Genomic DNA, 16,561 nt, shown 5'->3' with positions numbered 1-16,561 from the left:
TGTAAGAGGGAGAAGAGGCAGGAAATGAAGAGGCACTTCTCCCTGGTCTCTAGACTCCTGAGAGAGGGTCTCCTGCAAGACAACACACAACCCTTCAGCACTTCTGGTGAGTACAGTATGGTTCTGAACCAATTATAATGATCTTTCACATCCCAGTCTGCTTTAAGGAGCGATCATCCCACGACCATCCCCCTGTCAGAGTAGGTCACATTTGGCCCAATAGATTTATAGCTTGAATGAATGAATGAATGAATGGTCTTTATTGTCATTGCTACAGTACAGGTACCAAACAACGAAATTTAGGAGGGGTGGCTCCCCTGGTGTTAGGAAAGAAAAAAAAACACTTTAAAAAAAAAAATCACAAGAAGGGAAGGAGCTGGTTTACATAAATAAAGGCTATGTACACTATCCACTATACTATACTGTACAGATAGACGACTAGGGTTGTCATATTGCACAATAGTGTTATTGCACATTTATTTAAAGTGTCGCAGTTTGCAGGCTTGAAATGTACATATTTGTGCCTCAGCACTACACCTGATTTTTTTTTTCAGTCCAGCAGCTGCCATCAATCCGTCCAGACTGTCCAGGGCCCAGAACCTAGGTCTTTGCTGTGTTCAGGGCCTGGACGGCCCTGTGGTAGAAGCTGTTCTTCAGTCTGTTTGTCCTTGCGGCCAAGGTCCTGAACCGCCTTTTCGAGGGCAGCCGGGTAAAGTGTTCGTACCCAGGGTGGGTTGGGTCCCTGGAGATCTTGGAGGCCTTCCTGAGACAGCGTGTGTTGTACAGCTCTTCCAGAGAGGGGAGGGGGCGCCGGTGATCTTCTGTGCTGTTCTCACGACTCTCTGTAGCGCATTTCTCTCCGCGGTTGTGCAGCTGGAGAACCAGTTGCAGATGCCGTAGGTGAGGATGCTCTCCACTGCGCCGCGGTAGAAGGTCACCAGTATCTCCTGCTTGAATGTAAGCAGCTTGAATGTAAGCAAACTACTTACTAGCGGGCATTGATGTAGGACACATCCAGGTATTTGAAAGTACCAAAGCATGGATCAGAAAACACAGAGTTGGAGGCATGCACGTTGCACAGGCTCCTCCCATTACACCTGAGAGAGAGAGACATGTCAGTACTGTAGTGGGGAGTGTGGAGGTGGGAAGAGTGTTGCGGTTAAATGGTAGTCAGGGGATTGTGTTTTACTAACCTGCTGGCCATCTCTGCCAGGGTACTAGGCAGGATACAGAGAATGTTGATGAGCTGGCTGGTTGGACGTCCACTAGAGCAGGTCCTTTTGTTTCTGCGGCCGTAGTTAGCACTGGTGACTTTGATCACATCCTGCCCTGGAGAAACACCAAAGTGGAGGAATTCAATGCCAATTCCATAATGTACACAGAGTCATTATTGAAAGATGTGTTTGCAAGTTCTAGTTAAGCCATGTTCTATTGTGAATCTCTTTATTAACCGACCCCCTTCTAAATGAGGGGATAGAGAGGTGAGAGTTGAGGGGTGAATGGTGAGTCTAGAGGTGTGTACCGCAGTCCATTTCACTAGTCTGATGTTCACATGTCACACTCGTCTCTGAAAGAAATGGAAAATGTAAGTAAATATCTCTTCCTATTCATACAGTTGGACAGTTGATCAAAATATAACACACACACACACACACACACACACACACACTTACTAGTGGGGATGCAGGTGTAGTACACCTTCAGGTATTTACAAGTACCAATGCATGGATCAGAGAACACAGAGTTGGAGGCACGCACAGAACAATTATTCTTCCCATCACACCTGAGAGAGAGAGAGAGAGAGAGAGAGAGAGAGAGAGAGAGAGAGAGAGAGAGAGAGAGAGAGAGAGAGAGAGAGAGAGAGAGAGATTAGTACTGTAGCTTCGATTGAAAGGGCAGGGAGAAGTGTTGGGGTTAAATGGTAGTCAGGGGATTGTGTTTTACTAACCTGCTGGCCATCTCTGCCAGGGTACTAGGCAGGATACAGTCAGTGTTGGTGACCTGGCTGGTTGGACGTCCTCTAGAGCAGGTGGTTGTGGTTCTGCGGCCGTAGTTAGCACTGGTGACTTTGATCACATCCTGCCCTGGAGAAACACCAAAGTGGAGGAATTCAGTTCCATAACATTATTAGAGGGGTTACAGTTGAGGGGTGAACGGTGAGAGTTAAAAGTAGTGTACCGCAGTCCAGTTTACTGATTTGATGTTCACAGGTAGTCTCTTCTGAAAAACAAAATAGTATGTAAAGTTAATATCTACTACTCATACAGTTTGTACGATTGTAGACACAGACGCGAGTTGAATATTTACCTGCACTTGCCAGCAAACAGCAAGCTGCAACCAGCACTGAAACACACAAGTCAAAGTCAATCTCTCTTCCCTTTCCTGAGCAAAAGAAGACATACAACAATAGATATTGCCAGTTATTATAACGATCACTTTGACAAAGTATGTAAACTGAGGCAGGAAATGCCAACACCATACTGTGAGCCATATGTACACATGTATACTATACAAAATAATGAAAGATGAACTGCTCTTTTGAATTCTGTAAAGTGACTTAAGAAATTATTATTATCTATAAAAAATGAGAAACCATCTGGTATTGTTAACCTGGATGAAAAGCTATTGAGGATGGTAGCGGACCATCTTGCCACTCCCATATGCCACATTTTCATCTTAGTCTTGATTATAATATGTGCCCACAAACCTGGTGTGCTGCCTTTTCTGGCTCTAACAGCAGACCAATCAGCTTGTTACCGGTAATTAGAAAACTGTTAGAAAAAAATGTATTTTAGCCAGATATGCTATTTCTCAATTTAACAAGTGACTACCAGCACGCTTATAGGAAAGGGCACTCAACCTGCACAGCGCTCACTCAAATGACAGATGATTGGCTAAAAGGTATTGATCAACAGAATATTGTGAGAGCAGTTCTACTAGACTTCAGTGCTGCCTTTGATGTCATTGGTCATAATCATAACCTTCACTTGGACCACTGCTCTTCTCCATTTTTACAAATGGTCCTCTCTGGGTTTTCCATCTCGGACGGGATTCTGTCTAAACACAACCCAGGCTGGTCTCCTCTGAGGTCTTTATTATAATGTTTTAATATACAGTATGTTGTAATAGGCATTCAAATTCAAACTACTAGGGTTGAATATTTTCCTGCCATTTTATAAATGTTTTATTCCAAAAACAATTCTAATACAGAGCGCATGGACTGTGTGTTGATTGATCATGCATATAGCAGTGCAGAGAAGAGTAAAGAGAGAAGACACATTTTAACAGTTCTAGTTCACATCATGCTGTCCTTCAAAATATTTAATTACAATTGAACGGTTTCCCTTAATTATTGGGAATGAACCTGGTCCCCGCTATTCAAACCTAATAAGTAACCAGAAAATCTGTTCAGTTCACCAAAAATCCCCAAAGATTTGGTTTGCTTACTTATTATTATTATTTTAATTATTTTTTCCTGGCCAGTTTTAGGTGCTTGAAGGAACATCGTGCTGCTGGCTTGAGTAACGTGTCGGTTTCTTTCACTACGGACTTAAAATGTCCACAAGCAGGGGAGGCTGGTTCATTAGGGGCAATTGGACAATGCCCCACCAAAGGGAGAAGAGAGAGATTTTTTTTCTATGACTTCTAGACAGTGTTGCTTCTGAATATCATAGTCCAATCAGCTAGTGTTCTGTGGCGTATATCATAGTCCAATCAGCTAGTGTTCTGTGGAGTATGTTCCAATCAGCTTCAAGTCCCGCCCCTTTCGGGGCAACTTTCACACTACGCGAAATTGCACTAGGCTGTTCTCGTAGACTTGCATGTAAAATCTATTTTGGTAACTTCAGGCCATTCGGTCATTTGTCTATGGGGTTTTGGGACATGCACAAAGAATCGTACGTGCTTACGTCATGTCATACGGACGTTCGTTCACCTGCTTTACCATCGCTATGGCGGCTAGTAATGTTCTGAACAACTCGGTTGAATCTTTAAAAGAAACACCGTTCAGCCGTCGTAGCAACCAGGAGAAATTAACAGTAAAGGAATTAGGACCACCCAGACCAAATTTAATTATAAAGCAAGTTTATACAAAGGCAGGGAAAATTGGAAAATCGTATAACCGAGGATTTAGGAGGATTTCTTTCTGTAAACAAATTGAACAAATGGATTAGAAGGAGGCATCTTTTGTTCCCAACTTGAGGATATTACAACTGGACCTATTACCGAAGTCAAACTTCGTTTGTGGTCGCAATCTCCGCGGCTGTTAGGCTGCTACTGTTGGTGTTTTGCGAAGCCAGAATACACAAACTCGACCTGAAGGTAAGAGAGTCAGCTAAGATAAAAGCTACTTCAAACATTTAGTAATATCGTCAGCATGGTACGTTTTCTATTGTCGTCTTTTAGCTTGTTTGTTTATGTATTCAGCACACGCACACACACACACACACACACACACGCACACACGCACACACGCACACACGCACACACACACACACACACACACACACACACACTCACTCACACTCACACACTCACTAGAGGGGATGAAGAGGTCTGTACAGGGGGGTAGGGGGGATGAAGAGGTCTGTACAGGGGGGTAGAGGGGATGGAGAGGTCTGTACAGGGGGGGTAGAGGGGATGGAGAGGTCTGTACAGGGGGGTAGGGGGGATGAGGAGGTATGTAGAGGTGGGTAGGGGGGATGAAGAGGTCTGTAGAGGTGGGTAGGGGGGATGAAGAGGTCTGTAGAGGTGGGTAGGGGGGATGAAGAGGTCTGTACAGGGGGGTAGAGGGGATGAAGAGGTCTGTACAGGGGGGTAGAGGGGATGAAGAGGTCTGTACAGGGGGGTAGAGGGGATGAAGAGGTCTGTACAGGGGGGTAGAGGGGATGAAGAGGTCTGTACAGGGGGGTAGAGGGGATGGAGAGGTCTGTACAGGGGGGGTAGAGGGGATGGAGAGGTCTGTACAGGGGGGTAGGGGGGATGAGGAGGTATGTAGAGGTGGGTAGGGGGGGATGAAGAGGTCTGTAGAGGTGGGTAGGGGGGATGAAGAGGTCTGTAGAGGTGGGTAGGGGGGATGAAGAGGTCTGTACAGGGGGGTAGAGGGGATGAAGAGGTCTGTACAGGGGGGTAGAGGGGATGAAGAGGTCTGTACAGGGGGGTAGAGGGGATGGAGAGGTCTGTACAGGGGGGTAGGGGGGATGAGGAGGTATGTACAGGGGGGTAGAGGGGATGAAGAGGTCTGTACAGGGGGGTAGAGGGGATGAAGAGGTCTGTACAGGGGGGGTAGAGGGGATGGAGAGGTCTGTACAGGGGGGTAGGGGGGATGAGGAGGTATGTACAGGGGGGTAGAGGGGATGAAGAGGTCTGTACAGGGGGGTAGGGGGGATGAGGAGGTATGTACAGGGGGGTAGAGGGGATGAAGAGGTCTGTAGAGGAGGGTAGAGGGGATGGAGAGGTCTGTACAGGGGGTAGAGGGGATGGAGAGGTCTGTAGAGGTGGGTAGAGGAGATGTAGAGGTGGGTAGAGGTGATGAAGAGGTCTGTAGAGGTGGGTAGAGGGGATGAAGAGGTCTGTACAGGGGGGTAGAGGGGATGAAGAGGTCTGTATAGGTGGGTAGAGGGGATGAAGAGGTCTGTACAGGGGGGTAGAGGGGATGGCGAGGTCTGTACAGGGGGGTAGAGCTATTCTCATGCTAAAATCGACTGTAAATCCAGATTTTAAAGTTGATATTCTTCCCCGTGGAGCATGCCCCCATAACCTGTGCCCCACCCAAAATGTTTAGCACCAGCCGCCACTGTCCACAAGCCAACTTTGCGGTCAAGAGGGTTGGCACTTTGGCGGGCAGTGGAGTTAATAACGCGCACGCAACAGCATTAGAACTTCTGATACAAGATATGCCGAGCCTCATTGGTTGCAAGATTGAGGTGCGGCATCGCTCGTTAAAACATGTATTACTTTAAGTGGCTTCAAACACGGTGATCCATGCCAGAGGAAGTGTTTACTCTGTAGCAATTTAGTCCTGATCACAAATATTATTCTGATTACAGTTTATACTGACTGGGAACAATAATGATGATTGGAAATGACAGGTAAGAAGAGCGTGTCTGTAAAACCACATGTTAGAAACAGACCAGCCTGTAAAAAAAAAAAAAATCAGGTGTAGTGCTGAGGCACAAACATGTATTCCAAGCCTGCAAACTGCGACACTTTAAATAAATGTGGAATAATACTATTGTGCAATATGACAACCCTAGTCGTCTGTCTGTACAGTATAGTACAGTGGATAGTGTACATAGCCTTTATTTATGTAAACCAGCTCCTTCCCTTCTTGTGATTTTTTTTTTCTAAAAGTTTTTTTTTTTTTTTCTTTCCTAACACCAGGGGAGCCACCCCTCCTAAATTTCGTTGTTTGGTACCTGTACTGTAGCAATGACAATAAAGTCCATTCATTCATTCATTCATTCATTCATTCATTCATTCATAAAGGGTTAACTCTGTTCCAGGGAGGAGAGCTGTACTGGATGGGGAGGAGCATCTCAACGTCAGTTTGCTGAAAAAACTAAACTGTGTAGAGACGTAAAGTGGAGAGCAGACTCTCGCAAACTCCTGAGAAATCGTCCTCAAACAATCTATCACACATACAGTAGAAAGGACAGAGACATCTATCACACTCTCACAGACAGGTGAGTTGAGAGACTAAAGGCCCATGCACACCAATGCGTTTTTTACGTCCGTTAAAAAAATAAATTAGAACTCATGTTGTGTCAACAACAGGTTCGATTTTCTGCGTTTTTCGCGTCCGTCAAAAGCCTTTTGAGAGTTGTTTTTGACCACTCCGCCATGGTATAGACTGGGACACATCGTCAAATTAGAACTGCAGGACAGTTGGATTAAAGTTTACAGAAGTACATGTCTCAAGTATTATCTCGGCGGTTAGTCGAGTGAAAGGAAACAACATACAGATGATAATTCACACAATATAATACCACGAAAGCGTACAGCACTAAACAATAACATTCATTTGGGCAGCATCACTAAACAATAACATTCATTTGGGCAGCATCACTAAACAATAACATTCATTTGGGCATTTATTAGCAGGTGAAACTCCCCTTGCTGCCGACGAGTTCTGAGGATGGGGTGGATCCAATATTTCCTTTTCCTTTTCCTATTTTCAAGAAGTGAGAGGAGCACAAAATCATCCTCACTGCTTGAAGACTCCATGTTGCGTATTGCGAAAGGGTTAGGAGAGGAGAGGAGAGTAACGTAAAAAACGCAACGGACTCCGCAACGGACCGGTGTGCAAGGTCTCTGTGCGTAACGTTTTTTTCGGATGACGGATTTAAAAATACGTGCATTGCAATGCATTGGTGTGCAAAGACCTTTACAATGACAAGTCAAGATAAACTATTGTGTTCACTCTCTCAGAGTTTTTAATTTACAGTTCAGTATGTAAAACTTTTTGATTTGGTTGAAGGACTATTTTCTATGTGATACAAAATATTATAATGATATCATTCTTGATCGCTGTATAATCTCATAAGACAGTCCCTATCGAGATCTGATTGATTCCAGGAAATGCTTTATGGTGTCACCTCTGGTCTCTCTAGATATGGCTTCCTCCAGCAGTCTCCTGTCTGAGGAGCAGTTCCTGTGTTCTGTCTGTCTGGATGTGTTCACTGACCCTGTCGCTACTCCATGTGGACACAGCTTCTGCATGGCCTGTATCAGAAAGTACTGGGACAGCAATGACCTGTGCCAGTGTCCAATGTGTAAAAAAGCATTTGATAAGAGACCAGATCTCTTTGTCAATACTTTCATCTCTGAGATGGCTGCTCGGTTTAGGAAGTCAGTTGAAGTGAAGGCAGCCAGCAGCCCAGCCCCAGACACACCTGTCAAACCTAGAGAAGTGTCCTGTGACTTCTGCACTGGGACGAAGCTCAAGGCTCTGAAGTCCTGCCTGGTGTGTCAGACCTCTTACTGTGAGACTCACCTGGAGCCTCATCAGAGAGTCGCAGGCTTAAAGAGACACAAGCTGATCGACCCTGTGGAGAACCTGGAAGACAGGATGTGTAAGAAGCACGACAGACTCCTGGAGCTGTTCTGTAGGAGTGACCAGACGTGTGTGTGTCAGTTCTGCACTGAGACAGACCACAAGACCCATGACACCGTCCCCATAGAGGAGGAGTATGGAGAGAGGAAGGCTCAGCTGGGGAAGACAGAGGCAGATGTTCAGCAGATGATCCAGGAGCGACTGCAGAAGGTTTCAGAGATCAAACACTCAGTAGATCTTAGTAAGAAAGATGCACAGAGAGAGAAAGCAGACAGCGTACAGGTCTTCACTGCTCTGGTGGACTCCATGAAGAGAAGCCAGGCTGAGCTCCTTGACGTGATCGAGGAGAAGCAGAAAGCAGCAGAGAGGCGGGCTGAAGGGCTGATTAAAGAGCTGGAGCAGGAAATCACTGAGCTACAGAGGAGAAGCACTGAGCTGGAGCAGCTCTCACACACTGAGGACCACCTCCACCTCCTCCAGAGCTTCCCCTCCCTGTCCACCCCTCCACACACCAAGGACTGGTCTGAGGTCAGCGTCCACAGTGATCTCTCTGTGGGGACTGTGAGGAGAGCTGTGTCTCAGCTGGAGGAGACACTTACGAGTGAAGTGGAGAAGTTGTGCGATGTTGAGCTGAAGATGATTCAGCAGTATGCAGTGGACGTGACTCTGGACCCTGATACAGCACATCCCTGTCTCATTCTGTCTGAGGATGGGAAACAAGTTAGAGATGGAGACACAAGAAAGAATCTCCCTGATAACATAGGGAGGTTTTCCCGGGTTGTCTCTGTCTTGGGAAAGGAGGGTTTCTCCTCAGGGAGGATTTACTATGAAGTAGAGGTGAAGGAGAAGACTGAGTGGGAAGTAGGAGTGGCCAGAGAGTCCATCAACAGGAAGGGGGTTTTCACACTGAGCCCTGAGAATGGATACTGGACTGTAGTGTTGAGGAATGGAAATGAGTACATGGCACTCGCTGACCCTGCTGTCCCCCTGTCCCTGAGAGAGGAGCCCCAGAAGGTGGGGGTGTTTGTGGATTATGAGGAGGGCCAGGTCTCCTTTTATGATGTGGAGGCCAGGTCTCTGATCTACTCTTTCACTGGCTGCACCTTCACTGAGAAACTCTATCCATACTTCAGCCCTGAGCTGAATGATGATGGTGAAAACTCTGCCCCTCTGATCATCTCTCCTGTCAATCACACAGACTGATTTTCAACCTTTAAAGGAGTAAAATATGCACCTTTAGAATTATCTTTATCTGTAGTCAGTCATTAGGGAAGGTTTTGATATAATTTACCACAGAGAGTAATTTCTGAGCTGGTTATGGTTTGTTATCATATAGTTTGTGCTCTCAGTGTGTCTGCTAGATGGTGAATATGCAGCAGCAATGTCAGATACAGCCCAGCCTCTCCAGCCTCATAAGAACACATGACACATGACACATGATACATGAGACTGTTTGACTTCTCTGGGTGTTCACATTATGATAAACCAGATGCTCTCAGCATACTGTGTTTTCATTATTAGCTAGTTATCATTGTAATGTTTACCTATTTTGGGGACTTTGAGTGTAATGAATACTGGGTGTGTACAGAGGGAAATTGAGGATGTTCAGACAATTAAATTCACTTGGATCGATCAGATCCATTGATCACATTAATAATCAGTCTAGTCCAGGTCCCAGAGCTTTAGGGCGGTGATGTGAGGTAGCAGACTGGCTGTCTGGCTTATTAAAACACAAACACAAGTTGCCCTTCAGTCTCTGCATGTGTGTGACATAATTACATTTAACAGAATGTACGTTTGATAATAATGTTATTGATTTAATGGCTTGCAAAGGGAATCAGATATGCTTAAAAACTGTTTGATAAGGTTGACTGTGATTGTAATATGACAGATATATTTTCTGTATGTGATATTATAAGTTTGTCTAATGGTCTGTTTCTGTGGTGGTTTTATCATCACTGCATATCAAACATCAACACCTGATGAATAAAGTCCCTGTTACCTGACACCTGTGAATGATGATTCATTCATTTATCACCGAGGTGAATAAAGTCACCCACATTGTCAACATCCTAGACTGCCAAGGGTGACTTTATTCACCAGGAATGCATCAATTATGATGCTTCATTGTGTAGCCAATCAAAGTGGTGTTGCTAGGCAGAAACCACATAAAACACTTGCCACTCTAGGTGGTGAGAGTTCCGGAATTCAGTCAGTTGTTAAGTTAAGCCTCATTAAACACTGAGATCTGTGGCAGAGAAAGACTTTACTCTGTAGAACCTCTGACCTGATACACTCTCCTGATTACTGTTCATAGCTGAGAGAGAGAGAGAGAGAGAGAGAGAGAGAGAGAGAGAGAGAGAGAGAGAGAGAGAGAGAGAGAGAGAGAGAGAGAGAGAGAGAGAGAGAGAGAGAGTGTAGGAGCCATGAATATGATTTAAGGAGTATTTAGTATACTAGGCTATTTGGTTTATTGTGAGTTTATTTTCGATTGATTGTTTTTGCCTTGATCACCGTATTGAGATGTCACTTATGGATTTCTGTACGTCACAGGGTTTGATTGTTTTTTATTCAATAAATGCTTTAAACATACCTTTTATCTCAAGAGATTTGTTTTTAGCGCGTCATACAATTTCAACCCAGACCCTGCTCGCGTCTCTCAGCGACTTTGGATTTTTGGCTCGATCTAGTCGCTACAGAGAGTATGAGTGTTTAAGGAGGAATTCATTTTTTGTGGATATTAATACATATTGATTTATTTATTTTACTCTTTGTTTTGACTTTGTCCATCGGACAACTGCAGGAGGAAGTCCACTTGTCCCAACATAAAATGTACTTGTCCTGGACAAGCGGGCAAGCCTTAATGTCGAGCCCTGGGATAGATAGGCTTAGTGTGTGACAGACAGTTCACTAACATCGGACCAACACATCAGTAAGGGGTAACGTAATGTTAGCGTCGGTACAATATGTATATGTTACGGTACATGTGGGAAATCGGTACATGTGGGAAAACTAGGGCCAGGGTTAGATGCTAGGGTGACTTGGTACATGCTGGCATGTCTAATCCTAACCCTAACCTTAACCCTAACCCTAACCCTAACCCTACCCCTAACCCTAACCTTAACCCTAACCTTAACCTTAACCCTACCCCTAACCCTAACCCTAACCGTAGCACCCTAGCACCTAACCCCAACCCTTGTTTTCCCACATGTACCGTAACATCTATATCATAATGCAGGAATGCCCTATGGCCTGGTAACCATTCAATTCAATTCAATTCAATTCAATGATACTTTATTTATCCCCGTGGGGAAATTCATTTTGCCACGCCACTCCACTAAAAACAACACATAACAACACAACATAAAGGACAGACAATAATACTGGGCCAGCCATGTATAGTATATAAAAAACTGTGAGATCATGATAGAAAAGTGGATAAAAAAGGTGGCTATAGTTATTATATTAAAATACTAAAAAGTGATGATGATGATTAAAATAAATAATAAATACAAATTCAGGAGCCTTGACCCCGACTACTACTTTAGTTGCCATTGAACAGTCTTAGTGCAGCCGGGATAAATGATTTTTTATATCGCTCCGTCCGGGAGCGTACCGAAATGAACCGCCCTCTGCGGCGGCTGCTGGTTTGCCCAGCGAGGACATGATGGAGGGGGTGGTTGGGGTTGTCCCTGATGGACAGCAGCTTACTCCTAGTCCTTCTCTCCACCACCGTCCCCAGAGAGTCCAGGCTCCTTCCCACCACTGAACCCGCCTTTTTTACGAGCTTGTCCAGCCGTCCGGTATCCCTCTTGGTGATGTTTCCCCCCCAGCAGACTGCAGCGTAGAAGAGAATGCTGGCCATGACAGACTGGTAAAACATGGCCAGCATCTCTCCACACACTTCAAAAGACCTAAGTCTTCTTAGGAAGTACAGCCTGCTCTGGCCCTTCTTGTAAAGTGCCTCTGTGTTGGTGGACCAGTCCAGTTTGTCGTCCAGATGCACCCCTAGGTACTTGTAGGTCTTCACCACCTCGATATCCTCGCCCCGGATGTTAATGGGCAACCGAGGTGGCTTAGACCTACGGAAGTCTATAACTAGCTCCTTGGTCTTGGTTTGATTGAGGAGCAGACCATTCCTCTCTCTCCAGACGCTGAAGGCTCCTATCAGATCCCTGTACTCCCCCTCCCGTCCATCCCTCACGCACGCCACTATGGCAGCCATAGTGGCGTGCGTGAGGGATGGACGGGAGGGGGAGTACAGGGATCTGATAGGGCTCTACAGTGCGACCATTTCACTCGCATTTGCGACTAAAAATACATCTGTGCGACTAGAGAAATAAATTCACGAGCACACGTGCGAGTACAGTTTTTTTTTTTTTTAATTCTAAAAATAAATCTGCGCGAACCGTGTGGCCACATTTTAAGCCGTCAGCCAGCCCGCTACGACCACGGGAAGTCATGTTAAAAGTGAAGTTACTTCTGTTAAACTGGCGCTAAGCTAACATCGCTAATCGCTAACTCCCTCCTGGGCCTTAAAGAGACAAGCGCCCTTTTCTCATCTCAAGCTTCATTAGCTTCATTAGCTCACCACATCTACAGATTTGGTCCCACACACTCCAGATTTGAACCCAAGGTTACAACCAGGGTTAACTACCCAGGGTAGAAAGTAGAAAGCTCTCAGACCTTCAGAACCCATTGAAAGTAGTGGAGGTACTCCAAAAGTCCAAATGCATCTCTAATCCTAGGAAACCCTAGGAAGCAAGTTGCCTAATGGCATGAAAATGCAACATGTTGTACTTGAGTGTGGCAGAGAGGTGGGACCCCCGGGGATGGTGGTGTGCTAACAGCTAGCCGCCGCAGAGGCACCGTGCTGGGCTGGCCACCTCCACATGTCACCACCCCGGGCAGCATGGGGCTGGGGACTGGTCATCTGGATGTGGGGTAGTTTAATACCCCTAGATGTGGAGTTGTCTGGCCACCGTGTGTGACTGATGTAGCCTGACCCAGCAGCAGGGAGGTGGGCAGCATGGAGACAGACCTCTGCATGGCCTGGCTGGGCTGCTAGCTGACAGACCTAGCCCTAAAGCCTGGCTGGGCTGCTAGCTGCTAGCTGACAGGCATGACATGGATGAATGAATGAACATGCTGCTAACCAGGAGAACTTGACACAGCTAGTTACCATAATACAATGCCATCAACTCTGCGTCTAGTAGGGCTGTAGGCATGGGCCAATGTGTGATTTTGGTGCAAAAATTGCAAAATCACTAATAAAAATGTGTTATAATTACATTTTTCACTGTGCTCCTAAATTTCTTTGTGTGCCCCTAACATTTTTCATTTAGGAGCACATGTGCTCCTAGTGAAAAAGGTTAGCGTAGAGCCCTGTGGCTGTATCGTCAGAGTACTTCTGTACGTGGCAGGACTCAGAGTTGTAGTTGAAGTCTGATGTGTACAGGGTGAACAGGACGGGAGCCAGCACAGTTCCCTGCGGAGCCCCGGTGTTGCTCACTACTGTGTCCGAGACACAGTTCCCCAGCCTGACTGACTGTGGCCGTCCAGTGAGGTAGTCCATGATCCAGGATGTAGTGGAGGGATCAACCCCCATACCTGAAAGCTTCTCTCGGAGTAGAAGATGCTGGATGGTGTTAAAGGCACTTGAGAAGTCAAAAAACATTATCCTCACCTGACTTCCCGGCTCATCCAGGTAGGAGTAAGCACGATGGAGGAGGTAGAGGACAGCGTCATCCACACCAACTTTTTCCTGGTACCCGAACTGCAGGGGATCACGTGCATGTTCAGTCTGTGGTCTCAGATGTCTCAGAAACAGCCGCTCCAGTGTCTTCATACTATGTGAAGTGAGGGCAACCGGTCTGTAGTCGTTGAGCTCGGCCGGGCGCCCAGTTTTGGGTACTGGCACGAGACATGATGTTTTCCACAGAACCGGCACCGTCCCTGACTGTAAACTCAGGTTGAAGAGCTTCTGGAGGGGCTCAGCCAGTTGGTCTGCACAGACCTTCAGCAGCCGCGAGCACACCCCATCAGGACCCGCCGCCTTTCCAGGGTGCAGCCTCTTCAGCTCCGCCCATAGTAACCATAGAGCAGGGAGATCCCTGCCAGTGAGACTCACGGCAGCCCAGTTCGTCCGCTCCGTCCTCACAGTCTCTGTGTCCGACACCCCGCAGGCTGGGGGGGGGAAGCCCCAAACGTGAAGGCAGTTTCGCAACGGGATAAAAAGCAGTATGCCAAGGTGTCCCATGCTCGGTGTCTTCAGCTGTCTGCCTGCTTACTTATTATTAATAACAATTTACAATACAAATACAACAATTGGGGGTCCCTCAAAAAATGTTTGCAACATCAACCACCAAGGCCTCATTCTGACCCAGGAGAAACCCTGGTATGTACTGTATAACATGATAGCCATCTATGAGCAATGCACTATATATAAGATGATGACCAAGGGTCTTTCTGCTGCTGACCAAGGGGCTGAGTCCAGTTGATGGGGCCCAATTTTCTTTTAGACTCTGTAGGCTACTGTATTTGTTTATTAAGACTTACATAAATATGATATATTGTCTGAATTTGTCTTGTTTTATCAAATGTTCCAATTATTTTCATTTCTTGTGCTGGTTTATTGTGAACAACATGTAAAATTGCAGGAAACTAGCACAAATAATTGTGTGGGAGAGAGGGGACAAAACGTGCACAGTTTTGGGTCGCTCCACTGCCAAAAAATCTCACTCCAAACTTTTGGTGAAACTTGGCAGCCCTGAGAGTGGTATAGGAGCAGAGTGGTATACGATTAATTTCTTAATTAATTCTAATTAAGACTTCTACAGTTGATGATCAAAGAATGCTCACCATGATGAGCCCAGAGCCTCTCCAGATGTGTCAGAGATTATTAGCCAGAAGTCACAACAGATTATTAGCCAGAAGTCACAACAGATTATTAACCAGAAGTCACAACAGAGGCTTCAAGCCACAAAAACAGGATGAACAGGTTTGTTACAGTCTGTTAAAAGCACCTAAAAGAGCCTGCAGAGTTTTGGGGAAAGGTCTTGTGGACAGTTGAGACAGAAATTAACATGAACCAGAATGATGGTGGATGGGTCAATGGGTAATAAATTACTTCAGGCAAAGGATTGTCGACCAAATACTAAACATGAGTGCTTAATTTGGACATAATCTTTTGATGGCTTAAAATGTTCCCCAACGACATATTTGCACTCTCTCCTAAATACACATGCACTCACACACATATGCATACATACTGTTTCATACTACTAGTGCTATTAAGTACTATTTCTGCTGCTTACTACCATTGCCATGTCATTGTTATTATTATGATTATGACTTTGTGGCACTGTTGAGGAGCTAGCTTGCCCAAAGCATTTCATTGCACCGTCTACAGCTGAGTTACAGTGTCACCTGGCACCGCCCACAGGAAGACAGAGTGGAGGGGCGGGGCAACATGAGTCTGGAAGGAGGAAATGACCAACTCAAACAAACTGTCGGGAGTCTTACAGGCCACCAAGTAAGTATGCAGAACATATTTTATATATTTTTATATATTATATATATATTATTTATATATGTTTTCCCCCCACTGCATGACTTAAATTGTAAATAATGTCCTCCTGACTACTACGTGTGACTTGTAACCTGAGAGATGTGTGTGTTTGTGTGTGTGGACAAAGAGCGAGAGAGGGAGGGAGAGAGAGTGAGAGATAGTATCTATCTATCCAATGTGAGTGTGTGTACTCTGTGTACTGTGTCGCAAGTGGAAAGGTGTGGTGTGAGCGAGGGACTGCCAGACAGTGAATTGTTTCCAGATTTGACTTCCCCAGTGGAAAGGTCTACTATAGAAGCAGGGCTGGTCTAGTCTCTTTCTACATAGGGAATGGCTTCCCTATAACAAGTGAACCCTGGGTGGAGGAGTCTGTCAGGTGAAACTAGGGGAGGGACACAGGCTGCAGGACAGGTATGTATGTGGCAGGTATGGGGGTGGGTCAGAGGTTCAGGTAGAGGAGGGAAAACACTGAGCTGCCTTGTCATCAAGTAAATCTTTAATCTCTTATAGCCTCACTGCCTGTTTCGGTGTGTGTGTGTGTGTGTGTGTGTGTGTGTGTGTGTGTGTGTGTGTGTGTGTGTGTGTGTCTGTGTCTGTGTCTGTGTCTGTGTCTGTGTCTGTGTCTGTGTCTGTGAGTGTGAGTGTGAGTGTGAGTGTGTGTTCTCTGTTCTCTGTTAAATGTCTTTGTTATCGGGCTGATTCTTACTTCACTATGCTCTTGTCCTGACTAGTCTATCACTGTTTTTTTTTGAGGTGTGAACAATGGTGTTGTTTTTAGGAGGTTGTATGTCCATCACCCAGGATATATATATATATATATAAGTCAGTCCATTTACCCAGGATGATTCAGAGAACCTGGGGTGGGCAGGGAGGAGTACTAAATCCCACATTTACTAAAGAACTTCTAAATCCGTTTACCCCCAGGTCTTCATTTAGAA

At 45.6% G+C, this 16,561-nt stretch overlaps 3 protein-coding genes across 4 annotated transcripts in view; 2 read left to right on the top strand and 1 right to left on the bottom strand.

The window, feature by feature from the left end:
* Positions 1 to 988: 988 nt before the first annotated feature.
* LOC308160469 (L-rhamnose-binding lectin CSL3-like) lies at positions 989 to 3,009 on the bottom strand (the record flags this gene model as incomplete). The annotated part of the gene is made up of 5 exons (XM_080534382.1): positions 989 to 1,097; positions 1,194 to 1,329; positions 1,674 to 1,783; positions 1,949 to 2,084; positions 2,988 to 3,009. The coding sequence occupies 5 exons, from the start codon at positions 3,007 to 3,009 to the stop codon at positions 989 to 991; spliced, it is 513 nt and encodes a 170-aa protein (XP_080390508.1).
* Positions 3,010 to 7,612: 4,603 nt separating this feature from the next.
* On the top strand, positions 7,613 to 9,256 carry LOC308159796 (E3 ubiquitin-protein ligase TRIM21-like; the record flags this gene model as incomplete). Its single annotated transcript, XM_080533609.1, has 1 exon — positions 7,613 to 9,256. The coding sequence occupies one exon, from the start codon at positions 7,613 to 7,615 to the stop codon at positions 9,254 to 9,256; it is 1,644 nt and encodes a 547-aa protein (XP_080389735.1).
* Positions 9,257 to 15,547: 6,291 nt separating this feature from the next.
* Positions 15,548 to 16,561, top strand: part of dnase1l1 (deoxyribonuclease I-like 1) — an 8,165-nt gene continuing 7,151 nt past the window's right edge. Inside the window, exon 1 of one of the 2 annotated variants that reach the window (XM_080535302.1) lies at positions 15,548 to 15,587. The gene's annotated coding sequence lies outside the window, so the exon portion shown is untranslated. Of the gene's footprint in view, positions 15,588 to 15,903; positions 16,035 to 16,561 lie in introns of those variants that run through there. The other variant, XM_080535301.1, reaches the window with a different exon arrangement.

Source organism: Nansenia antarctica, assembly GCF_963989245.1.
Source record: "Nansenia antarctica genome assembly, chromosome: 6".
Taxonomy (NCBI): domain Eukaryota; kingdom Metazoa; phylum Chordata; class Actinopteri; order Argentiniformes; family Microstomatidae; genus Nansenia; species Nansenia antarctica.
The sequence above is the reverse complement of the archived record's forward strand: the minus strand, read 5'-3'. Positions and strand labels throughout refer to the sequence as shown.